This window comes from Haliotis asinina, chromosome 13 (assembly GCF_037392515.1).
Source record: "Haliotis asinina isolate JCU_RB_2024 chromosome 13, JCU_Hal_asi_v2, whole genome shotgun sequence".
In the NCBI taxonomy this organism is placed as follows: Eukaryota; Metazoa; Mollusca; class Gastropoda; order Lepetellida; family Haliotidae; genus Haliotis; species Haliotis asinina.
Genome location: NC_090292.1, coordinates 22,021,451 through 22,049,296, shown reverse-complemented (window position 1 = coordinate 22,049,296; position 27,846 = coordinate 22,021,451). Strand labels below are relative to the sequence as shown.

Sequence of the window (27,846 nt, the reverse complement as noted above, 5' to 3'; positions counted from 1 at the left end):
CAGCCTGACATTGCTCCTGTGACTTTGATTTCTTTTAATTTTAATATTTGCATTGTTTTCGTCGTGAAGTGTCATGATACAGACGAAATACACCAGGGCGTGCGTGCGAATTATGATTCACATAGGCAAACTATAAAATGTCTAGATATTACATTCCTGTTATACATTCGCTGTACCTATCAGCTGATCGCTTATTTTTATCAAGTTTCAAAATGCATACAAGTATGATTATAAAGTAATTAGGATATAAAGACGTGCATTGGCAAGTGTCTACATGTGAATGCTTACAAACCAAGTGAATTTAGCAAGCGAAGAAATTTATCGCGAAGTATTTACACTTCGACCCCCACCTCGCTTCCGTGGAAGAAGTCGTTATGTTACAAGGTTTGTCATGCAAAATCCTTTTGGTCATGATTCAAATACATATTTAACTACTAGTAGAAAGTAGTTTTGATTTTCTAACTTGATGAAAACAAACCATAATCTTAATAATTGTAATGGACTTAAGCCCGTGACTTCACGATTTACAAAAATGGCGGCGCCCTGTCTGAGGATAAGTGCTATTTACGTTTGTTTTCACCGACTTACAAAATCAAACTTAATTTCTCCTGATAGCAACATATGCATTTGATTGGTGGATTTTGGATGACATTGCTTGTAACATAACAATTTCACTCATATAAGCGAGGCCGGGGGTCAATGTAATATTACTTAAAATAATATTGTCACTTCGACCGCAGTCTCGCTTCCGATTAAGAAATCGTTATGTTCATGCAAAATCCTTTTGGTCAGCATTGTGTAGTATGTAGTCTTGAATTTATAGCTCGAAGAAAAGAAATCTCAATAGCATTTTCTATCCTGGAAGTGAGATAGGGGGCGAACCATCCGATTTAGTAAATAACACAGCCTTCCACAACGCTCGTTTCACACACAGAGACAGCCCGTTTAGCACTAACTACTGAGTCCGGTGCAAATCTGTGCATGGTGACAACATCACAGGACCGCAAAGGGCAAGTGACGGCAACACAACAATTCGGCATGCCTTTGTTACATATTTTCTAATACAACTAACTGAATATCGTTCCTTCATCTGTTCCCAACTGCGCAAGTCGATGCTCATGTTGTTGATCACTGGATTGTCTGGTCCAGACTCGAAACTGCGTAGATCGATGCTCGTGCTGTTGATCACTTGATTGTTTTGTCAAGGCTAAAATAATTACATACCTCCACCATATAACTGGAATATTGCTGAATTCGGCGTAACACTCACTCACTCACTAGTTAACCAGTTTCCAATTTATGCTTTATTCTGGATGACTTTTCCCATGCGTTCATTCTCAGAATCGCCAACTTGCTTATAAACGGAAAAAACGTTTCTCCGCAAACAAGTCAAACAAGGGAGATACCCCATTCTTTATCATTGCACTAAGGTTACCTTAGTGACTTACGATCACCTTAGTTCGTTACAAAATTAGTGTTATCCCTTTTGCAACATTATCACCCATTCAGGATATCAACAATTAATCAGTCATTTTTGTTTAAAATTGTAAGATATCAAAACTTGAATTACTGATATGATGAAAACATGAATTTCTTTGTATTTTTAACTTTTTTTCAACCTAAACATATTAATAATATGCCTCATCACTATGCTTAAATTCGGATTGATTCGCAATACCACGAATGTCATTGCAGATATCTTCAATTTACACTCATTGATATATTTTGATATTCACTTAAAGATATGTTTTATTATATTCAAGATATAATATTATTATATTGCAATAATTCAAACAATTGTCAGTACTTTTGAAATAAATGTGAAAACGTCTTGCAAAACAGAGCTCCTCTCTCTAGACCCTCTTTACACGTGTCACGTGATACACCTGACAATAAATATCAAACAAAGTGATGGTGATTTACTCCACGTGTCCCCATCGGACATTGCCGCCAAATGTGGATTTTTCCCGTCCAGTGGCAGAGTGACAGATGTAGGTATTACCTATAATGACCATGTGTCATTGTGGCCGAATTCTCCTTTATTACTATTAGCGGAAGAGCAGGTGTTAATAAGATTAGAATATTGGTTCCTGCATATGGAGGTAGATGGTTCAAAATTATTGAGAATAGCTAAAGCATTTCATGTTATTAAACGAGAACAAATCAGATAAAATTGAATGTATTGTGAAAGTCAACTGACCTTTTCATGTTGTGTTGGTAACAATTTAATATTTTATCAAGTCTCCTTGAGCTTCACGGCACAGTCTAAGACGGGTAGGCATACTTCCTATCAGAGAGGTTAGTGTCTCGTGAGTTATGCTGTCCCAGTATCGGACCACTTCTCTCTTCATGTCTTCAATTTTTGTCAACCCCTTTTGATTCACACATTCCTTCATCATCCCCCAAATGTTCTCAATGGGATTTAAGTCAGGACTATATGCAGGAAATGGTAATGCAGTCACATTTTTCTCATGAAACCACTGCTTGGCATGTTTTGCGGTGAGTTTAGGATCATTATCTTGCTGCAAAATCCAGTCATTTCCATAAAACACATGTGCACTTGGAAGGAGAAAATTATCTAATATGTTAGTGTAGCGTTGACTTGTCAGATTTCCCTAAAACACACACAGCGGGGTCGTTCCTAATAAGGATATCCCTCCCCATACATGAAACTTTGGTCTGTATTTAGGTCGTCGATACAACGGTGCTGACGCAGACTTTGTCCATATTTTCACATTATTGGGATATACCCATATTGAGCTTTCATCAGTAAAAATCACATTTTCCCAGTCAAAGTTTTCATGTGCCAAACACCACTCAACACGCCTGTCTTTATGTTCTTGTTTCATGAGAAGAGAAGGAATTCCAGTCTTTTTCTCACATCCAAGATCAATCAAATTTCTTCTAACTGTAGATTTTGATACAACCGTTGATCCCCTTTCTATCATTTCATACCTGATGTTGGAGATGCTTGCCCTTTGCTTTTTAGACGCTAAAATTCCCAGCCGGACGTGATCTGAGAAGTGCAATTTTCTGGGTCTCCCTGCTCCTTTCTGGTGCCCAAAATCCTTTCACTCTTTAAAATTCTTCCTAATCCTATACACAGTTGAAAGAGGAGTTCCTGTTCTCTCTGCCAATGTATTTACATCATCAATTCCTTGATTACACAGCTCAAAAATCAACCTTCTTTTATCTTCAGCAGACATTGTTGACAGTGCTGAGGAAAATGACGTCTGCTACAAATTCAGGGGAGGTAACTCTAATTGTACTATACTTAGTAGGCCAAGATGAGTTACCTCCCTTATACCATTACTTAGTTTTAAGTATCAGTGAATCATTTGAGGTGTTAGGATAGCTCAAAGTAAGAAGAAAAATTCTCAATAATTATGAACCAGACTATACATGATCAATAGGATTAACACCTTCATTCGCTTTGTCTTTCAAATGACAGTCCATCGGATTATGTCTGCTGCCCCATAATATCCCAACAACAACAACATATGTCTGACGCAATTACGTTGTGAGAAATACCTCGCGAAGCGCAAATCAAGCGTAGCGTCTCTTACCAGGCTGAGGGTCTGCACGTGTGGGTGTGTGGGTCAGCAATCATTCTTGCGTGTTTGTGTCACTCACTATCGCTATTTTAACCTCCTCTTTAAGATATTAGTTTATGTTTCGATGTATACAGGTTCTATTATGTCGGGAAAATAACCCACATGATTGTCTGTTAACGTCGTTAGAGGAGATTGTGGAATTAGTACATTTTGTTTCTCTCATATTGCTTCGGTCAGAATTAGTCTGAATGGCTAGCAGGGAGCCTATATAGAGTATGTTGTAGAGTGTATCTGTGGCTAGTTACAAAATAACCACCCCCAGCATTTCAGCTTGTTCAGCTTGACCTGAGCTAATCTACATATGCATGATCCGGTAGGTCAGTTGGGACAAACGGCAGGTCGAATTACATAAATTTATATTAAATAAGGTAGCACAGAACTCGTCTTGGAATCAAATCTCATTGTGTTGAAAGAATAATTTCATGTTTTAACTGGATTGGTTATATAGTCATGTGCGATCTAGTTTGGGTTACTAACAATGTACAAAGGTCTGTTAATTTCACAATCCGATGGACTCTCGCCAGTGATGTATCATCTTTTTTCTTGTTGATTGCCATTTAGAACATGAGATGACTATACAATGTCATATATTTTAGCTTCCATATTTTCCCTAACTCAAACGTCAAAGTTAGTGAGGGAATGCTAGTTTTATGTCGCATCTAGCAATATTCCATAAATATCGTGGTGGTGGACACCAGAAATGACCAGCACACATTGTGCCCATGTGCGGAATCAGCAAAGCTGAGAGATCAAAACCGGGTTTTCAACTGGCGAACGCTATAAACACAGTACCTTTTAATCTGTTTCAGATCCATGAACACTGTACTTCAGACATGGCGGAGAAAGGTGAGACACCCGCTGAAACTCATATCCCCACATGGAGAGTTTCCATCTGATGTGATAAATGACTTGCTGAATCTTGGAGAAATACACGTTCTTGAGATAAAAATCATTAAGATATTTTTAAATGCCGCAGTGTTTATCAATAAGCATATTGTGTCTAATTAAAGATTCTTTTTGGAAATTTTATCGTGAACAATTTCTTGAAATTATATCGACCATCAAACTGGAATACCGTATACCTCAAGAACCGTTAACTGAATGGGGTTTTTTTCATGTTTGACACCAGGCTTCATCTGTGGAATTCGCAAAATCACGTTTGGTGACCTTCATTAAGTTTCAAGGTCACGACAACACTTTGAAGATTTCAGCATCTTAAACTGAATGTTATTAAGTTTGTAAGCGAGATATCTCAAGAACATTTCGTTGGATTTTCTTCTTAGAGTTTCACGATTTCCCTTGAATGTTTTTTTCAATAGGCAATTTCTTTATTACTACTTTTACATATTTCATACACTAGAAATGGGTCAAAGTAAGACTTGAAAATATTTGTGCATTTAAAGAACTACAGAACACGTTATCAAGAGAGATTGACTGGTCATGTGTTTTGTTCACATTTAACTTCATCTTAAACTACGACCTTCTCTTTCATCACGTTTTAAGTTTAGTTTAATAATTTGCGGCAGGGGAATATATCACCTTAGTGCCAATGCGGTGTTACGTCCAGCGATAACTCACACCCTAACGTGAACATTGTTAACTGTGTTAATCCGTTCTACGACTTGTTTTTTAATAAAATATTGCTGAATACAAAGAAATCACAGAGTGCCCCTGTGTAATAAGGTCGTAAAATTATTCACAGTGCATATGGCTCACTGGTTACACCTGTTGTCGGTTTTTACGCCTATTCAGTGTACACGTGTAGTTTTATAACGCACAGTGAGATTAGTATCATGTCAGTTCCGTATCAGACCACCACAGTTTTCTAGCGGAAGAACCTCGTTTTGAGATTTCCATGATTTTCAGGTTTCCGTTTCTCAGAGCTCGCATGGACATGCTTGAGCGTATCAAATCATACTGATCAATATTTGTGTATTCGGTTAAACGAATTCGCCTAATATTTCTGGGCTGGTTATAACGCTATGTTTCGCAATAGGACGGTACCAAGTCAACAGGAAACGAGACCGTTCTGTGATAAATGTTTTGACTTGACCTTTGTTTTGTATCAGGTACGTCTGTCCACGTCACTGGTAACCAGGGAACTGCCCATAGTGTGTATGCCATCGGAATCCACCAAGGCACAGTAAACGGTATGCCTACAATACAGCAATACTGCCCTTTCTTTCCTTTAATTACTCTATGCTGGGCGTATGTTACAGTGAATATGTAAGACCAGAGATTATGCATAATCCCTGAAATGTTCAGTGATTATGTAAATGTATCATACACTCATTATACATAATCACTGACATGCTCAGGGATTATCTATAGTCATAGAATATACAAAAAGCGAAAAAATATGTGGATATCTAATTCTCTATTATGATGGACACTACCATGGAAAAAGAAGTGGTCACTCGACTGTAACCTTCAATTGCTTAAAGGGCCTTCTCTCTCTACATCTAGTTTACTGTAAGGCGCTTCACACTGTAAGCACGTCATTGAACATAAGCAATGTCAAAGAGTTCTTTGAGCCCTTTTCTGAAGGTGTTGATCCCGTCTGTATGTGACCAATGAGTCTTGCAGCATTCCTCTGAGATGCACTGCCTTGATATGAACTATATAACGGTATTCTGTAGAATGCTATTAATATATGTGTTTATTTTTTTTCAGTAAACAGTTGCGTAGATGAAGAAAGGATCTGTCATTTAAAAGGTAACACTGGGGAGAGTGTGTGAATAACACACGATATTTCAGCCGTGTAGAAAAGAGACCATATCTCCAAGTCCATTATAAATACAACCTTCTGTTAACAGCAGTTTGTGTACATACACATTTAAGGTCACAATGCCATTTACAATTTACAACACATCAAATGCAGTGATGCACGTCTATCCAAAACGTTCCTTAATATTTGTCCAAAATGTCAACATATTTTCAGACCAAACAATCAAAGACATTGATATTTGGAACAGAGGAATGGTCAGACTGTCCTCTATTAACACCGTCATTGAGAAGCTTCAAACTAGACACCGATGGATTACCGTCACCGGAAATGCTGGCGATGGGAAGACAACTCTTGCCTATATGGTGCTGAAGTGTCTGCAGGATGATGGGAAGGAAGTGTTCAAGATCGATAGCCCTCAGGACTACTCCGTTGTCTTCAGGAAGGCTCCTGATAGTATCATTTTCATGAACGATGTTTTGGGAGTTTTCGATTTTGACCAAAGAGCCTTCAGCACGTGGTTTCCCGTGTTTCAAATAATTTTGGAACGACAGACCAAGGTGGCCGATGACAGTTGTCCAAGCATAATATTTGTGAGCAGACTCAATGTTTTGGAAGCTGCAAGGAATCAATTGGGTAAATATGGAGATGTCATTTTGGAAGAAGATGCTGTAGTCAATCCTGATAAACTGAACACAGATATGGAGAAACTTGACATTTTAAACTTTCATCTTTCCAAACATAATATAAACGACGTCCCAGAGAGTACTAAGATGGAGTTATACAATCAGTGCCCTCATGGATTTCCTCATTGCTGTGAGATGTACGTTGAACTGAGAGCTAGAGGACACGTGATTGATATTGTTAAATTCTTCGCCTCACCTCCCAAATTTCTCAATTTCACAACACGTGCATTGATTGACAAACAGGAATGTTACGATCATTTTAAAATACTTCTAAAAGCAGATGGCCAGCTGGATATCTCCAGTATTTCAGATACAACCTTGCGAACAGAGATGCAAAGCACAGTTTCTAGTTTATTGGGCAGCTATCTTAAAATGAGTGGAACTGGTGTTGCATTCTCCCATCCATCCATCTATGAGAGTGTGGCAGTAGCAGTTGGAAACAAAGACCCTCTCTTTGCTGCACAAGAGTTTCCGATTTCTGTCATTATGCAAAAGTGTAAGGTGCGTGTACCACAAGAAGGAGAACATGAGATGTACATCTTCTTTAAAGAATCGTCCTCAGCCATGAACGCACTTGTTCAGAGACTGGCTACAGAAATACGTCAGGGGAACTATACCGTGATACAACATGAGCTCTGCTGGAAACGGAAGCTCTGTGAGCAGCTGATAAAGAAAACTGTTTCGAACACTATGTTTCCTTTTGGCCAGGTAAGAAAAGATAGTTATATTAGGTTTCTTCAGTTGAATCATTGGCGTTAAGGTTAAAAAGAATGGTTAGTCACAGATCAGAACCCATTCAAGTCCTTCGTTCTTGTAACTGAATTTGTTTTGTTGTTTATGTTTTAACACTGCACTCACCAGCATACCGGTGATATGACCACGATGTGTAATCAACTCTGCACTGAATCCATTTGCAGGCATGGAATCGTATCAGTATCAATCAGAGAGACAGTACAGGGAGAACTCTGCTTCAAGCAGCTGTTAGATGTCGCAACTGTATTGCTGCTAAGTTTCTGCTAGAAAATGGGGCAAATGCGAACATTTCACGAAGGAAGCATCTTGTTTCCCCTAGAGGCATCTTTGTCTGTGTAGTCGGAAGCATCGCCGAGAAAGACCCATATGCTCTTTTCAGGTACCTGGCTTCTGGAGAGACTGTACTCCATGCTGCATGCATGAATCGTGATGTAGACGTTGATCTTCTTCGTCTGTTGATTGATCATGGTGCAAACGTCAACCGTACTACTGAGAATGGCGGGACAGCCTTGCACTTCCTATGTTATGGGGGAGGCGAAGATGACTGGAGCCTACTGGGTGGGCGGCCAATTGCCTACAAATCAATGGCAAAGAGCTTCCTAAGATCATCCAGTCTTAAACTAAGGTACACAGATACGAATAATGATACGAAGCCTCTCAGGGCAGTTAGTTGGGAGACACTATTTGACTATCTGTGTGAAAAGAACGGTATATGTAAGGAGGAGTTAGAAGCTACACGACATTCCTTTGAGGAAAGACATCAGGTGGCAGAAACCCAAGAGATGAAGGCCATCACACTGCTGGTCCAAAAGGGAGCAGATGTTAACAAGGCCGATATATATGGGCAGACAGCTCTTCATCTGCTCTGTCAGAGATCCTGTGTAGATGTCAGAACAGTTCATCTGTTGATCCTGAATGGAGCTGATGTCAACACAGCTGACAGAACTGGAAACACTCCTGTACACTACATATGCCAGCGGAAGGAAGCAGATATCAGTACGCTGTATCTTCTGACAGAACACATTGTCGATGGAACGGTGCAAAATAGATACGGGCGTACTGCGTTATATTATTTGTGTGAGAGACAGAGAGTCAGACTTACCCCAAAATAGTTCCCCACGCGACAGTGTACCTCAAGATAACAAGGGATATCTGTGGCTCGATATTCTGTGCAAGATGTCTCTCATGGGGTTGCTGTATCTAGGCTGTTAATGATGGTGATTCAGGCATACTTGTGTTTTTCCAGCATTTTCAGGTCCCAAACACACTCATCCCCTACCTAAGGAATCAGAAATCTGTCATTGCAGAAAGCTTGTGGTGCAGATGCATCAGTTTGTTTATTATATTTTTATTAAACGCGACGTCGAATTATCATTTCCAAGTCACCAAGTACACAACATTCCCCAGCTGAAATATCAAAGAGTGGAAAACCTACTTCAGTATCTTATGATATAATACACTCTTCCATACTGAAGAGCTGAAGCATCTGCATCCAAGTCAACTCCCTGCAAAGCTCTGTACATGTTATTCAACTGAATGCCAGAAGTTCTCCTTCATTAGCTTTAGATACAAATTATCTGCCAAAGAGGTCGACGAGAAATTTGTTGAGAAATTACCATTGTCATCTGGAAAAAATTATCTATTATTTAGAGATTGTTAGAAAAATCTCTGATGCACAACCTAAACTTGAACATTGCGAGCTTTTAGTTTAAAATTGCGTTTTGGTTTTAGCCATGTACCGGATATGTCTATGTTCATATCTGAATTTACCCAAAGAATAATTGAAATTCATATACAGTGAGACCCTGTAAATCCGGAAACAATCGGTATTGTGAAAATCATCTGGATAACTAAATATCTGGATATCTGGATTTATGTCATCCAGGCTTTGGTGTTAACATGGTAGTGAGCATACACTTTGGGGTTAAAAATCACTTTCAAAACAGTGCTTTGATTTGCAAGTTACAATTCACTCTGTGTCAGACAGGCCTACTAATCACTACCAACACCCTGCTGACTAGTCATTAAGTACAGGATAAGCATGACCAGCCGGCATTACAAAAAGAGCAAAGATGTTATCAAGGGAAAGCTTTATCCCTGTTTAATCCAACTTATACACCGACCGAGATGTGCTTTAGATATGATTTAAATATGATTTCAATCTTCCGTATTTACTGTTGAAATCAACTGGAACGAGACAGGCAGCCGATGCCTCGCCTTCCATGCGCAGTGGACGTGTTCTACATGAGCTACCCGTGGTCTGCACATGCACTGTCCGTCTTGTGAGGAACACACGGTTCATGCCGACAAACAGTCTCATTCTTCACAGCGATCCTTCCCAGCCTAGTGGATAAAACGGCCAAGCTAGTAGGCGAAGGGTTGCAGGTTATAAAAAAATTGTACAAATGTGGAAAAATCAAACTTCTCCAGTCTTAGTGAAATTGTAAGTTCTCTCTATATTAAGGAGTCTCTGTATTTCGAAAACTACCCAACTGTTGTTACTATGTCTTCTAACATAGTTTTTCAGTAATTCATAAAGGTAAGAGGGTAACGTTTCTTTTGGCATTTAGTATAGTCATAGTCCTGCACTGTCCAGATTTAGATCAAGTTCACACATTTTATAATAGAAGGAGGACGATGGAGCAATTACTGTGATAATGATGTTGAAAACGAATATCATACGTTATTAGTGGGCCCACTCTTTGTCAAATATCGTAAACGTTATTTACCAGCCTATTTTATGGTGAAATATGTCCAGTTTTTTTTTCAATAATCCATGTTGATAAAATTTAACTTCTTGAGTCAACTAATAATGTGCTTAGGCTATTGAAGTATGAAAACCCACACACCATTTGAACCATTATGCCTTGTTATGTTTTGGCCTTGAAATAAAGAACTTGTAAATACGTTTGTCTTGTCTTTGCAGTCCTAGTACAGAATCGTCTAATATACAACTGAAGCAGCTCGATAAGTTCAGGGCAATCTAGCATCGGTATTTACACAAGGACTTGGAATTCTGCATTAAATATTCTAAAGAGGAAAGGGCTGGTAACTCATCCTTGCCGCACACCACTCAAAAATTGAAACTAGTCTTAGATGGAGTTAGTACGTGTTCCCATGGCTGACTGTGTTTTGTAGTACATGTTCCTCAACACAATTAGTATTCTGCCATTGTGTATGTAGTATGTACCAAAATAGCTGTCTATTGATCGAAGCGAGGGCCTTTATAAAGTCCGCAAATATGCAAAAATAAAAGCGTCAGCCACGTTTTGAGAGATAGGTTTGAACCAAACTCTGAAGAGGGAATATATAGTCGGTTCTACTGCAGCTCTTCTTGAAGCCTGCTTCGGCATCGGGGATTTTAGCATAAAGATCTTCAGACAAGCGTAAACGTTCATTTAGAATTAAGGAGAATATTCTCCCAAATACATCCGTGAGGGATATGCCACTATAATAACTCACTTCACTGACGTCACGTTTCTTGTGATGAGGTATGATCATACCCTTGGTCGGATACATGTAATTTCCTGAGACTAATTCGAAGTGGAAAGTGATAGGTAAATATGGAACAAGAAGGTCGCCACAGCATCTTATCATCCCTGCCTTTGTGGTTCTTCACCGTCTGTTGTTTATTACAGAATATTTATTATTACAGGATATTTGTATAGCGCACATATCGATGCATTTAATGCTTGCTCAAGACGCTGGCATATGGTTCCCTCGATCACTGGATGTCAGTCTCAACTTTACATCGTATTTTCAATCTCAACTCCCTGAGCCTACACAAAACTATAGTTTTGTTGTGGCACTCTCATCCTAAGAGGTACTCAGTTCACAGCTGGGTGGACAGGGACAGTACTTTGGACAGGTTTACTGTGTGTTGCTGTACCAACTAAAGCTCCTAATAGCTACCTGGACCTCTTGTACAGACCTCTGTTAACCCTCTTGTCCGACCTCTGTTAACAGGTACATAATGTCGCTATCCTGACATACGTCTAGCGACAGACGTTAGCGATTGCAGAGTTTCCTCTGTTTTATCAAGATGGAGCTGATCAACTCACTTGCCTGTTATATTCAGAACGATTTTCAAAATATTCTGTCCACTCGTCCTGGCGTATAGATGTTGATACTTTTCGGTTGTTTGACATTTTCTTCATTCTTTGCCAAAATTAATATTGATATCAGCGTCCGTCAATTCATTTATCCTTGAATCTTGACATTGTTGTTTCTTTCTTCGACATAAACCTCTGCAACTGTTTCAGAGTTTAATGTATTCAGTCAATATTAGTTTATATCCAGTAATTCTGAATTTGTTCAGTAAACCGAACACTCATGGCCTTGCTCACCAAGCCATATACCACAGCAGAAGCCTGTATCGTTTAGGGCAGTGTGTGAAGTAGCCACTGGCTCATTAGCTCGTGTCTAGTAAAAAGACAATGGGTCCAGTAAATCTCCACAGTCACTGGCTGGTGAATTTTCATGGGTTCATTTTGTAAATATATCACTCTCTTCGACAGTTTTAAATTAAGCAATATTACGATAAAAATGTTCATCGTATTATCAGCTTAATGACAGAACCCGAATCCTACATTCAAATTTCGGAACTATGTTGAGGGCTGATAACTTTCAGGCACAGCTAGCCCAACTGGCTGGCAATATTTGGAGACTATTTTGAACATTGAGTTTGGGATGTATTACTCACAATATAGTCCATGTATCGAACGTTAACCTTAACTCCCATTCTATAACAATGTACTAAGGTTAGCTTAGTGGCTTACGATCACAGTAGTGTTTGGGGAAAGGACCCATACTCATCTTCAGGAAATAATTCAATACGTACTTTGCATAGCGAAGAAGAAAAAATGCCACGCAATGTTACTGAATTTTTTTCCTCTCCATACGGAGGCAATCGGGTAGCCTAGTGGTCAAAGCGTTCGCAAAGCGTTCGCTCTTTCATGCCGGGTTCGATTCCCCGCATGGGTACAATGTATGGAGCCCATTTCTAGTGCCCTTGGTGTGATATTGCTGGAATATCGCTAAAAAGGCTTAAAATTGAACTTGTTAACTATTTCAAAACGAATCTAGGAACATTGGTTCCACTCGTGTCTCTGTTCCACCTGGCTGCGATATTATTGTCGAATGTAAAACTCAAAGGGAAGTGATCGGATTCAACTCGAGTGCACACAGCAAAATCAAGGATTCTTTCAAATAATTTTGATGAAGAAATTACATCAACAACTAGGCTTAGCTGTTCTCTTTGAAACACGTAAATGCACCCTTTTGTCGCCCTTGAATCGATCGTTTGACACCTGAATTCCATATGTGCAGGATAAATCAAGGAGCTCTTTGATAGTAATCAACCATTAATCACATCATCACATGACTGGCATTGCATGCTGAAGTCATCCATTCCGGGATTTAATTTGTCATCTTATTTGGGCGTTCGGTCTCATGGGAACAAGTAAATATGAAACTATTAAAACCTATGTCATATCCTCCCAGAGATTCACGCAATTCACCCAGACTAGGGTTTTTTTTTTGGTTTTTTTTTTTTTTGTTGTTGTTGTTGTTTTGGGTTTGTTTTTTTTAGTACATGCCCGCCATGTTATATCTTGACATCACAAAACCTACTGCTGTATTTTCCTTCATATCATCTTTCCAAATTGTCACAGCATTATGTAGTCGGTATTGTCCTTGTAGATACTCATTGTTTTACATCCAGTTCATGTGTACGTCACTATCTGTCATTATTATTAATACTATTGTATAATTGTTCTGGAGCGACATTGATATAAACATGTTTATACCTCTTTGCCAATTCCATCAGCATCACATGAATAAATATGTTTAAGCCATTTCACAATCCATTTCTTCTTGGTATATAACGGTTGTTATCATCGATAATAAACTAGTCATTCATGTTTCCTTAACGAGCATTAAAATCTCCTGCTATCGTCCTCGTCACACGTGAGGCGGTATGAGCCGGAATGCTGTCGCAATGAAAATTTCTTGAGATTCTTGGAAAACGCATATCTAAAAATTCTTTCTGCATGTTAACATGCCCGAATGTTTGGAAAATATTCAAATGTTTTGAGGTACTTTCAGAGTGGACAAATACCGAATGACATTTGAAGTGCGTTCTGGATATTCTTACTGCATTCCAAGTATTATAAACATATTCGAGGGAGAATAGAAAAAAAACATGTCACTTCAAAATCCAGTCTGAATGTCTCAGATGATTAGGGATGTATCTCGATTGGTACTGGACTTCAGTTGGAATATTCTTCAAATGTATCGAAATATTTCGACTGAAGGTGGAATACAGCTCGAATGCACCTCACATATACTCCGAATACAGTCAGAATGCCCCGAACGCTCTTCAAATGAACCCTGACGTCATCAGAACTCCGCCGAATGGCACAGAAACGTGGCCACCTGTCACTGAAACGTCACAGAGCATGTGAGAGTCGCATTCTCACAAGCCTTGAAGAAAGTTTTTATTTTGACATTTTCTCCCGAAGGCGGTTCGAATTTTCAAAGTATTTTCTTCTGGTTGATTCTCCTTGATTTCTGTCAAGTGTGAATGAGCCATAAAATTATGTCACCATCTGTGTACTCATACAATACCTCCAAGAGAGAACGCTCTAGATAGTCCAGCCTGGTGTCGGTCAGCACAGAGTGAGTGAGTGAGTTTAGTTCAAAGCCGGACTCAGAAATATTCCAGCTATATGGTGACTGTCTGTAAATAATCGAATCTGAAGCAGACACTCCAGTGATTAACAGCATGAACATCGATCTGCGCAATTGGGAACCGATGACGTGTCAAGCAAGTCAGTGAGTCTGACCACCCGTTCCCGTTAGTCGCCTCTTACGACAAACATGGGTAGCTGAATAGAAGGTGGCGGGAAGAACCTACGCAAAGCCTGACGTGACATCATGTGCAGGAGAAAACATGGTCCTGCCCAATACAATGAATATATGCCACTGTGTGTAGTAAACACCTACTTTAAGTAACAAACGAGCGAAAAATAAATACACATAGAAACACAACCTCTGTCATTAACCCCTGGTAACTACAAAATTCAAAGTAAGCTTTCAAGGCATATCCAGTGCTTTATTTCGTAACATTCACTCACTCATTTGACCCCACTCACCCATGGACCTCACCTCACTTCACTTCACCTTCTCCCTTACTCACTCAGTCACCGATTCTAGGGTGAAATACAGGATTCACACAAATTAAACACAACGTTAGCCGAAACGGTCATTTCGTACATGGGCTTGAATGGTCACGCCACCTCGTGCAGACATTCCACCTCAGAAACTGTACAATCAAACGTTCAAACTCCACACTGGCATTCTTTGATTGTCAGACTTTGCAACTCTGCATACATGAAACTTTCATCAAGTTGGGTATCGAGATCAGGTCAGAATAACCCGCATAGGAGCGCACTTGCCTCGTACACGACGCCCGTGTTAGACTAAGCGAGGTTACTGTAGACTTGTCGGCGTACTTCATCAGGTCAACACATGAACAATATCTACTTTTTGTTGTGAATGGTTGGATTATTTATAATACACAAATATAGCAGTAGCATTTTATCTCTGAATTCTCCAAGGAGATCTTCCATCGGAATTCTCCAAGGAAGTCAACGAATCGGTCATAGTCATAGGCTTTGGGACACTTCCCTCAAGGCATGGCGAGTGGAAGATGGGGGAAGGGAAGGGAAGGTGCATTTGTTCTAAGTTTATTCTGGGTGGCTTTTCCCATGCGTTCATTCTCCGAAGCGTCAACTCGCTGATTCTAATACATTCAATTTTACATGTACAAATATTTTTATGAAGCACATATAATATAATATACAAAGGAAAATAAACATTTAATTCACAAACATATGTGTGTGTGTATGCATGTATGTATGTATGTATGTATGTATGTATGTATGTATGTATGTATGTATGTATGTATGTATAGATAGACAGACAGACATACAGACAGATAGATAGATAGACAGACAGACAGACAGTGAGATAGATAGATAGACAGACAGTTAGATAGATAGATAGATATAGATATATATAGATATATAGAGAGAGAAAGAGAGAGAGATACATACATACATAGATACATACATACACACACACACATACATACATGCATGCATGCATGCATCCATCCATCCATCCATACATACATACATACATACATACATACATACATACATACATACATACATACATACATACATACATATTGTATGTGTGTAAGTCTAATGGAGGCCTTTTGTACAATAAACATGTTTCACTTGACTTGACATTTAAATAAGATGAGTCGTTTCTATATTCATACCCTCTGAGCACTGACACAACGTTCATGATCACCTAATGACGGACCAAGAATTAGTTCTGAAACGTTCTGTGGAAAAACAAATTATTATATATGGAAACGTGTCATGCATATATGTCCGCCCAACTTCTTAATGCCTTGCAAGAGCCTTAATATGAGAAATACAGTTCGAAAGTTATGTCTGTGTCTGTGAAGTTATACTTCAGGAGATCCTTCACGAAACATCCTTCATTAAGGTTACCTTGAACTCACATCAAGGGAGATAACCCATTCTTTATCATTGCACTAAGGTTAACTTTGTGACTTACGATCACCTTAATGCATCGAAAAAGGAGGCCCAGATATCTGGGATTAATTGCAATGTGGGTTAACATATCCACAAAAGCACCAAACAGACATCGGTGATAAACTTATCGTTAATTCAATTAGAGATAACTTTTAAATCACATGATTCAAGAAATTCAAGATATCTTTCCTTCTGACCGTTAAAAACAACTAAAATAAATCAAAGATACTATGTACCTCTTTCACGATATCGTTATGGTAATTTTTTACATCTGTCACATAATAGAAAGACAGGAACGCTAATTATACCAATTCCCCAAAGGGCGGGAAACGCTTTTCAGATGTCTTCAAATACGTTCAGCAACATATCCATTCATTTGTCTGGTGCCAAAATGGCCGCAAACGACAACGGTTGAGCAATGTTTGACATGATGTCACAGCACACTTGGGCACCAGGTCGGATGAAGACAGATATCAGATAACAAAATTAGTTTTATCCCCTCTACAAACTTATCAGGTCGGATGAAGACAGATATCAGATAACAAAATTAGTTTTATCCCCTCTACAAAATTATCTCCAAGTCAATATCAATAATTAATCAATGTTTTTGTTTAAAATTGTAAGATATCAAAACTAATCACTAATATCATGAAAACATGAAATTCTCTGTATCTTTAAATTTTATTCTGACATGATTAACCTAAAGATCTTAATATTATTTTGCCTCATCTCTATGCTTAATTCAGATTGCAATACCACCAATGTTATTGCAGATATCTATAATTTACACTAATTGACATATTTTAGATCACTTAACTATCTCTTATTAAATTCAATATATAGATAGAACAATTAAAACAATTCTCAGTAATTTTGAAATAAATGTGAAAACGTCTTGGGACAGAGCCCCTCTCTCTAGACCCCCTTACCCGTGTCACGTGACAGAACTCTAATTCAAAACAGGTGACAATGTGTCACTCCATGTGTCCCCATCGGACATTGTCGCCAAATGTGGATTTTTCCTGTCCAGTGGCAGTGTGACAATGAATTCTGACAGATGTAAGTATTACCTTTGATGACGATGTGTCATTGTGGCCGAATTCTCCATTGTTAGTATTAGCGGAAGAGCAGGTGTTAGAAGATGGGTTCCTGCATATGGAGGTAGATATACATGATCAGTAGGATTGACACTTTCATTCGCTTGGTGTTTCAAATGACAGTCCATCGGATTATGTCTGCTGCCAAATATTATCCCACCAATAGCAATATATGTCTGACGCAGGTAGGTTGTGAGAAATACCTCCCGAAGCGCAAATCAAGCGTAGCGTCTCGTACCAGGCTGAGGGTCTGCACGTGTGGGTGTGTGGGTCAGCAATCATTCTTGCGTGTTTGTGTCACTCACTATCGCTGTTTGAACCTTCTCTTTGTACACTGAGATAGTAGTTTATGTTTCGATGTATACAGGTTCTATTATGTCGGTAAAATAGCCCACATGACTGTCTGTTAACGCCATTAGAGGACATTGTAGAATTAGTACATTTTGTTTCTCTCATATTGCTTCAGTCAGAATCAGTCTGAATGGCTAGTTACAAAATAACCGCTCCTGGCATTTCAGCTTGTTCAGCTTGACCTGAGCTAATCTACATATGCATGATCCGGTAGGTCAGTTGGGACAAACGGCAGGTCGAATTACATATATTGAATATGGGAGCAGAGAATGTTATTTGTGTTGAGTTTCGTGCAAACTTGCATGCATGGATTCGTTACAGAAGTCGTCTTGAAATCAACTCTCATTGTACACCAAAAGTTACTGTGTTCTGTAATCTGATTGGTTGAAAAACATGATTAAATGGTATTAGATTCCCGGAAACTGAAAGACTATTCACCGCGTATTGACACGTAAACAATTGTTTTGTTGTGTCATCAACGGTGGTGACGTCATTCAAATCATATTGTGACATAAAGTTAGAATGACGTCACAAATGAGCAACTCCAGATGCTACCATGAGAACCAGCTGAAACCGCCAGCTGATGACACTTCACTGCTGTGTCCGTATTCGATGTAAACGAGTGCAGACACTAAAACCCCTTTGGTTTACTTTTGTGTTTACAATGTCGATAAACATCATGTGTTGGCCAATTTCCGGGTGTTATTGAGTATTTGAAGCACGGGAATATTTCATTGTCGGTTCCAAATGCATTCCCGTGCTTCAAATACTCAATAACACCCGGAAATTGGCCAACACATGATGTTTATCTCCTCATTGTGTTGAAAGAATCATTTCATGTTTTAACTGAATTGTTATCTAGTATGCAACGCACAGACGTCAGTTAATTTCACAATCCGATTTACTCTCGCTATGACTCTCTACACCCAGTTGCTGCTGCGGCTCACAGCCTAAAGGCCAGAAGCTTGTCTTTAAACAAAGTTAGGACATTGCTAACGATTTCTCGACACTGAGATGTCAAACGGCCACCTTGTCTCCCATCATAATAATAGACCCAACCGGTGCACAATGCATTAGTATTCGCTTGATCGGGACAAGTTGATCATTCTGAAGTCGTGTAGATAAAACAGGTCAAAACTTCCATGTATAAACGGGAACATAAACGAGAAAGGGGGTGAGTGAATGACTTTTGTTTTACACCAATTTTAGTAATATTCCAACAATATCGCGGTGGGGGACAACAGAAATGAGCTTTACAAATTCCATGTGGGGAATCAACAAGGCTGGGAAATCAAACACCAGGTTGTCAGTGTGACAGTATCACGGCAGGGGACACCAGAGATATGCTTCGCACATTGTACCCATGAGGGGGATCCACCCCAGGCCTTCAGTGTGACGAGCGAACGCTTTGACCACTTGGCTACCCACCGCCCAACAAACGAGAAAGAGGCTGGGATGTGAAATGAACCAATGGTACAGTGCTTTTTAATCTGTTTCAGATCAGTGAACATTGTACTCCAGTCATGGCGGAGAAAGGTGAGGTGGCTGTTGAAACTCCCCACATGGAGAATTTGCACAGATGAGATAAATAAATGATGAGCTAGAACCTGGCGAAACACACGTTCTTGAGATAACAATCATTGAGATATTTCTTACAACACTTGTTGTCAACTTTGTACGCCTATTCAATGTAGTTCTATAACGCACAATGCCATTAATGTAATGTCAATTCCGTACCAGACCACCAAAGTTTTCTCCTTTTGAGGTTTCCAGGATTTCAAGGATTCCGTTCGTCAGAGGTCGCTTGGATGCTTTTGGACGTATCAAATCATATTGTATGGTATTTATGTATCCAGTTGAATGAATTAGCCTAATATTTCTGGACTGGTTATCACACTATGTTGCGCATACAGGAAACGAGACCTGTTTTGACTTGACCTTTGTTTTGCATCAGGTACGTCTGTTCACGTCACAGGTAACCAGGGAACTGCCCATAGTGTGTATGCCATCGGAATCCACCAAGGGACAATAAACGGTATGCCTACAGTACCACCCTTCCTTTCCTTTACTTACTCTATGCTGGGCGTATGTTACAGTCAATATGTAAGACCAGAGATTATGCATAATCCCTGAAATATTCAGTGATTATGTAAATGTCTGATTCACTTAGTCATTGTTCATAATCACTGACATGCTTAGGGATTATACATGATCATAGAATAAACAAAAAGTGAAGAAATATGTGGATATCTAATTCTCTGTTATGATGGACACTACCATGAGAAAAAGAAGTTGACATCCAAAAATGCCTGACTTTGGTCACTCGACTGTAACCTTCATTTGGTTGAAGGGCCTTGTCTCTCTACATCTAGATTACCATAAGGCGCATCTCACAGTAAACACGTCATTGAATGTAAGCAATGTCAAAGAGTGCTTTGAGCCCTTTCCTGAAGGTGTTGATCCCGTCTGGATGTAACCAATAAGTCTTGCAGCATTCCTCATAGATCATAGAATATACAAAAGGTAAAAAATATATGGATGTCTACTGTTTTTTTATGACTGACACAACTGATGTCAAATTCTAAATAATGATTGACATCTACAAATGTCTGTCTTTGGTCACTCGACTGTAACAATATGTAGTGAGAAATGATTTCTGAACAATGATCAAATGGGGAGAATTCATTCAAAACCTCAAAAAGGGACATGAAGATGTGAGTGAGTGAGTGTGTGTGTGAGTGAGTGTGTGAGTGATAATGGTTTTACGTCACTTTTAACAATATCATGTTCGGCAATAGTGAGGATGATTCAGATCGGAAAGACTGTGCTGCTTTATCAAATATATGATGTTGTTTGTTGTATTGATTTGAATGTGTATATTAGGATCTTATATTGGCCTCTGAGCTGCATTGGTAAACAGTGCAAGGATTTCTGTGTTGGTGTTATGCGAACTCGTTTTCTAGTGCGCTGTTTTGGACTCTCCGTAGTCGAATCAGCAGAAATTGGGGGATTCCACAGAGAAGGGATTTCCATAATCCCGTCTGGATGTGACCAATGAGTCTTGCAGCATTCCTCTGAGATGCACTGCCTTGATATGAACTATATAACAGTATTCTGTATAATACTTTTTATATATGTGTTTTTTGGGGTTTTTTTCAGTAAACAATTGCGTAGATGAAGAAAGGATCTGTCACTTAAAAGGTAACTCTGAGGGGAGTGTATGCGTAACACAAGATATTTCAGCCATGTAGAAAAGAGACCATATGTACAAGTCCATTATAAATACAACCTTCTGTTAAAAGCAGTTTGTGTACATACAGATTTAAGGTCACAATGCCATTTACAATTTACAACACATCAAATGCAGTGCATGCACGTCTATCCAAAACGTTCCTTAATATCTGTCCAAAATGTCAACGTATTTTCAGACCAAACAAGGAAAGACATTAATATCTGGAACAGAGGAATGGTCAGACTGTCCTCTATTAACACCGTCATTGAGAAGCTTCAAACTAGACACCGATGGATTACCGTCACCGGTGTTGCTGGGGATGGGAAGACAACTCTTGCCTATATGGTGCTGAAGTGTCTGCAGGATGATGGGAAGGAAGTGTTCAAGATCGATAGCCCCCAGGACTACTTCGTTGTCTTGAGGAAGGCTCCTGACAGTGTTGTTTTCGTGAACGATGTTTTGGGAGTTTTCGATTTTGACCAAAGAGCTTTCAGCACGTGGTTTCCCGTGTTTCAAATGATTATAGACCAACAGAAGAAAGTAGTTGAAGACGGAAGTTGTCCATGCATAATATTTGTGAGCAGGCTCAATGTTTTGGAGGCTGCAAGGAATCAATTGGGTAAATATGGAGATGTCATTTTGGAAGAAGATGCTGTAGTCAATCCTGATAAACTGAACACAGATAGGGAGAAACTTGACATCTTAAACTTTCATCTTTCCAAACATAATATAAATGACGTCCCAGAGGGTACTAAGATGGAGTTATACAATCAGTGCCCTCATGGATTTCCTCATTGCTGTGAGATGTACGTTGAACTGAGAGCTAGAGGACACGTGATTGATATTGTTAAATTCTTCGCCTCACCTCTCAAATTTCTCAATTACACAACACGTGCATTGGTTGACAAACAGGAATTTTACGATCATTTTAAAATACTTCTAAAAGCAGATGGACAACTGGATATCTCCAGTATTTCAGATACAACCTTGCGAACAGAGATGCAAAGCACAGTTTCTAGTTTATCGGGCAGCTATCTTAAAATGAGTGGAAATGGTGTTGCATTCTCCCATCCATCCATCTATGAGAGTGTGGCAGTAGCAGTTGGAAACAAAGACCCTCTCTTTGCTGCACAAGAGTTTCCGATTTCTGTCATTATGCAAAAGTGTAAGGTGCGTGTACCACAGGAAGGAGACCATGAGATGTACATCTTCTTTAAAGAATCGTCCTCAGCCATGAACGCACTTGTTCAGAGACTGGCTACAGAAATACGTCAGGGGAACTATACCGTGATACAACATGAGCTCTGCTGGGAACAGAAGTTCTGCGAGCAGGTGATAAAGAAAAGTATCTCTAACACTATGTTTCCCTTTGGCCAGGTAAGAAAAGATAGTTATATTAGGTTTCTCCAGTTGAATCATTGGCTTAAGGTCAATAAGAAAGGGATACTCACAGAACAGAAACCCTTGAAGTCTTTCGTTCTTGTACCGGAGTTTGTGTTGTTCCATGTGTTTTAACACTGCACTCACCAATATACTTTACACATATTATACATCAACCAGGTTTTATCTTAACGCAAAGTATTTTACCGCAAAAAATTATCCACAGCAAATAAACCACACTCGCCCCAGAGTTGTTGTCATAACACACCAAGTTTGAAAGACAGAAATCTACGGGAATCTTACAATGATGACTGATAGTTGTCATACTTGACCCACTGAACACTGCTGGCCGGAACACACGTATTGCATTTCAAATGCCAACATATATTGTCAACAGGATTAGAATTATAAAGTATTTTTCACATTGTTATGTGAAAAAACTATTCTCGCACACTTGCTTCAGCAACGGGTCCACATCAGAGGTCTGTATGTTCAAATTAACAATGCTTCGAGGAAACAATTGAAGAAATCAAATAAAACTGAAGAATAAAATCAACTACAGTACTCATAGAAGTTGATAAACGAACATTATACACGTGTAACTCAACTATTTCGATCTTCAGTGTGCGATCGTGTGATGTAAATCAGGTGACATCTCGGCTTTCGTCGCTTCAAACTTCGGACCCAGCCTTAAATGCTAAAATATATGCATAAAACGTTCCTGTCACAGGTCATAACCAAGTACGATGCGTTGCATAATATACATACATGAAGCGATGTTTTTTTAACACATTCAAAATAGCATGATTTTACTCTGGTTTTCGCCCACAAGGACAGTATCCATTGCAATTATGTAATTGGCTGACATTGGTCACGTTTTGACCAAGAAACTGAGGCAAAAATGCGTCATTAGAAACCAATCTTTATTCAATAAAACAGCTTCTTACAACTGTGAAAATATTCTTGACAAGGGTACAGTGATATTGTTGATCACGATGGTTGCTATTAGTGGCGGCCTAACAGACTACTGGCAGTTCCGGTAATGACTAATTACGTGAATAAATGACCACACGATTTAGTCAATTCCGCCAAAGGTGCACCATGCGAAAAAAATTGTGTTTACAGTACATATAAGACCAAGGTGAGTAAATCAAGTCTGCACTTTTTCATCTCTTACTGAATCCATTTGCAGGAATGGAGTCGAGTCAGTATCAGCCAGAGAGACAGCACAGGGAGAACGCTGCTTCATGCAGCTGTTAGATGTCGCAACTGTATTGCTGCTAAGTTCCTGCTGGAAAATGGGGCAAATGCGAACATTTCACGAAAGCAACACGTTTCTCTTAAAGGCATCTTTGCCTGTGTACTCAGAACCATTGCAGAGAGAGACCCATATGTTATTTTCAAGTTTCTGGTTTCTGGCGAGACTGTACTCCATGAATCAAGATGTTGACATTGATCTTCTTCATTTTTTGATTGATCATGGAGCAAACGTAAATAAGACAACTGAATATGGAGAGACGGCATTGCACTTACTATGTCAGAGAGAAAACGAAGATGATGGGGTATACCTAGGTGGATGGAGAGGGGTTAACAAAACTCTGGCAATTATCATCAAAAGATCCTTTCGTCGTGAACTAAGTGACATAGAGGCGAAACCTGATACAAAGCTCCCCAGGCTAGACAGTTTTGAGACACTTGTCGACTACTTATGTGAAAAGAACGGTGTAGATAAAGAGGCACAACAGGAAAGGCAACAGGGGGCAGCAGAGGGTATCCTCGCCTGTTTGGTAAGGAGTATCTTCAAGAACGACCCATATGCTCTTGCGAGAACATATGCATATGGCGATACTGTATTTCATGCTGCGTGTATGAATCTTGATGAAGATGTTGATCTTCTACGCCTGCTGAGTGATCATGGCACAGACAGAAGAGAAAGCAAAGATGACATGGAATTTCTAGGTGGATGGACCTTCAACACAACGACAAATAGCTTTACAAGGCCGTCCAGTCGTAAACAAAAGTACACGGAGACGAAAAAAGATACAAGGTTTAACAGAGCATTAAGTTGGGAGGCATTGTTGTACCAAGACCTCATGGATGCACGTCAAAAAAGACAGGGTGCAAAATATGATGTCTACCAAGCAGACAGTTTGGGGGCACTGGTGGACCATTTGTGTGAAAAGAACGGTGTAGATAAAGACGAACTGGAAGCTACTCGACGTTCTTTTGAGGAAGGACAACATGGGTCAGAGACGGAAGAGATGAAGGCTATCAAACTGTTGATCCAAAAAGGCCTGGATGTGAACAAGATTGATAACGATGGACAGACAGCTCTGCACTTATTGTGTCAGAGATCTCGTGTTGCTGTCAGAACAGTTCATCTTTTGCTCCAAAATGGAGCTGATATCAACGTAGCAGACAAAGCTGGAAACACGCCAATGCACTACATCTGTCAGCGGAAGCAAGCAGATATCAGCACGTTGTATCTTCTGACGGAACACAATGTTGACGGAACTGTTCAAGATAAATACGGGCGTACTGCTTTACACTATTTGTGTGAGAGACAGAGAGTCAAATTTGCCAAGAGACCTGATCTCACATGACAATGTTCCAGAGATAACAAGGGATGCATGCTGCATAATCTGTACATGGCAAAACTCGTGGAACTGCTGGCGATCGTGTTTCAGGCTTATTTGCATTTGCATCTGTTTACATTGCATTAAATTACATTACATTACATTATATTATATATTGCATATTTCCATCATTTTCAAGAAGTAAGACACTCATCCCCATCGAAAAAGTAAATAACTGATCAAAATGCCTTTTCCAATACTCAGTTGTGTGTTATTTTAACAATGCTGTATCATGGCACCACATGGCTACAAACACTGGATTTATTCACATACAACATCGAACTGCTTTAATACTATGTTGCTCTAATACTGCTGAAACAAACAAACAGTTCTGATGTAGTCAGAATTGTACAACCATGTATCAAAGATGATCAGCCTGGTCTCTCCATATATTGGAACTGACAGCACAATCTTGATCAGCATGGGATACTTTTGACATGCTGCGGAAGAGACGACAGAGAGTAAACTGAAACTCCTCTCAACGGAGTTCATTATTCCCTGAAAGGTAATATAAGTAGGATGGAATTCGGATTACAACCACCAACATATCTTAGCAGATGTAGTAGGTCATCTGAAATAACGCTATATTATGAGTGTGTATGAGTGAGTCACATCGCCATATTTCAGCCATACAGTGACCAACATTACACAAAACCACATAACATTATATAACAGAGAGCTATGCTATTCCCTGGTGCCAAAGCCACTCAACATTATATAACAGGAGGCTATGCTATTCTCTGGGCCAAAGCCACATAACATTGTATAACACATGAGTAAGCTTTTCCCTGGAGTATGCCCACATCATCTATTTTTCCTGCCTAACCTTCTCCAACATCACCTAATTGCTTGAGAGCCCAGAACGCCTGACACCTGTAACCACTGAAGTGTGCCGTCTCTCTGGAATTGACTAAGTTCCCAAGTGGAGGTGTCCTTCTTTACGTTCTCCACTAATTCTTACAACGTCTTATAAGCTTGTGACTTAGAGGTGAATTTTAAGTAGGGGGTGTTGGAACATTTAAGTATATATGTTATGTTTACCAACAGCATTAGTGCAATGGCGAAAGTACTTGTGGCAGTATCGTTCATACATCCTCTACGTGGCGACCAATATGCTTACTATGGCAGATACAAGTACAAAGTCAACAAAAGGAAAGAAGCGACAGTATACTGGCACTCTATACAATCTCTGGCAGGGTACAATCAAGAGTGTAGAGGACTGACCAACAAAGACTGGACAACCCTCTTATTTACCATCTGTCATGTGGATGTATTGAAGGCTTCATGCAGTTCCCTGACACCCAAGCCACATAATACTATATGACATACGGGTATGCTTTTTGTTGATACCAAAACCGCATAACAGTATATGACACTTGTGTATTTATGCTCTGATATCAAAATCCACATGTCCCCTTCTAATTGGCTGGGATCTCTTCTGTTATTTTCAATGTAAAACATTTGCCCCCCATTCCAATAAATATATATCGACTATACGTTCAAATGTAGTCCTTGTGTATATGAAGAAGGGGAATTTCACCGCAGCGAGTATACTAAGACAATACCAACACGCAGAATAGCAAGATACAAGATTCAAATCATTTGATTCTCTCAGGTTGTCTGAAGTGTACGACCAAATACCCATGCTTCAAACAGTTCAAAATTAACATTGAGGTTTTAAGATAAATACATTGTTCACTGGTCCCTCGATGCCCGTGGGTTGATGTACCCTTGGTGTTTGTTTATGTTCCTCTCAACCCTCGCATGCCCCCATCGTGGGTGTGCTATTGCCTGATACCAAAGCCAGATAACATTAAATGACACGGTATGCTCTTCATCGAAACCAAAGTTACACAACACTATATGACATGTGTATATTATTCCCTGATATCAAAGCCACATAACCTTATATGACATATGGGTATGCTATTCTCTGATATCAAAGCCACATAACATTATATGGCATACGGGTATCATATTCCCCGATACCAAAGCCACATGACATTATATGACATACAGACACGCTTTTTCCTCCGATAGCAGAGCTGCATAGGATTATATGGCATATGGATATGCTTTTACTCGATACCAAATCCACATAACATTATGTTATGTATGGACATGCTTTTCCCCGATACCAAAATCTACATAACACTATATGACATATGTGTATATCATTGCCTGATATAGATCAGGATAATATTATATAGGTGTGTTGTTCCCTAATGCCAAAGCCACGTAACATTATACGACATGTGTGTGTGTTTTTCTCCAATACCAAAGCCATATAAAATTTTATAGTCCAGTTAATCTAAGGTTTACGCCTCAACTGCCTGCAAAAGAAATGCTCTTAGCTGAAACAAAGCCCATCAACATAATAAAAGGGGGTGGAAATGTATACAGTTTTACTTTAAATATGGGACTATGTTTTGCAATGCAGCTCACAATGCTCGGTCTCCATGGTATAAAAGGGACGTAACTCTCAACGTCTGCGGTGACCTTCATGTAGGTGAACTTTGAAAACAACTTTGGAATTGTGGACAAGTCATCAGTTCTGGGTAAGCATTTATCTTTGTAAACCTATAAATGCACCACTAACATAAACTAAGTTCACTGTGATGTTATATTCTGCAGAAAGAGAAACCTCTATCTTACAAATAATCACGTTGCATTCACGTTGCATTCACGTTGAAGGTTTAACAAATAGAAGCTTTTGAGCACTGAAATGAGTATTTGGAA

General features: G+C 39.3%; 1 protein-coding gene and 1 pseudogene across 1 annotated transcript; both read left to right on the top strand.

The window, feature by feature from the left end:
- Positions 1-1,881: 1,881 nt before the first annotated feature.
- LOC137260113 (uncharacterized) lies at positions 1,882-10,684 on the top strand. The gene is made up of 6 exons (XM_067797814.1): positions 1,882-1,991; positions 4,424-4,460; positions 5,684-5,764; positions 6,288-6,329; positions 6,556-7,733; positions 7,943-10,684. Exons 2-6 carry the CDS (start codon positions 4,448-4,450, stop codon positions 8,888-8,890), a joined length of 2,262 nt encoding a protein of 753 aa, XP_067653915.1. The 5' UTR covers positions 1,882-1,991; positions 4,424-4,447; the 3' UTR covers positions 8,891-10,684.
- A 6,654-nt stretch (positions 10,685-17,338) lies between these two features.
- Positions 17,339-25,286, top strand: LOC137260112 (putative ankyrin repeat protein RF_0381; annotated as a pseudogene).
- The last annotated feature ends 2,560 nt before the right edge of the window (positions 25,287-27,846 follow it).

Bases quoted from the DNA above. Each gene is read 5' to 3' on its own strand.
- LOC137260113 (XM_067797814.1), top strand. The intron at 6,330-6,555 runs GTAACACTGGGG...ACATATTTTCAG, and splicing joins AAGGATCTGTCATTTAAAAG to ACCAAACAATCAAAGACATT. The intron at 7,734-7,942 runs GTAAGAAAAGAT...ATCCATTTGCAG, and splicing joins CTATGTTTCCTTTTGGCCAG to GCATGGAATCGTATCAGTAT.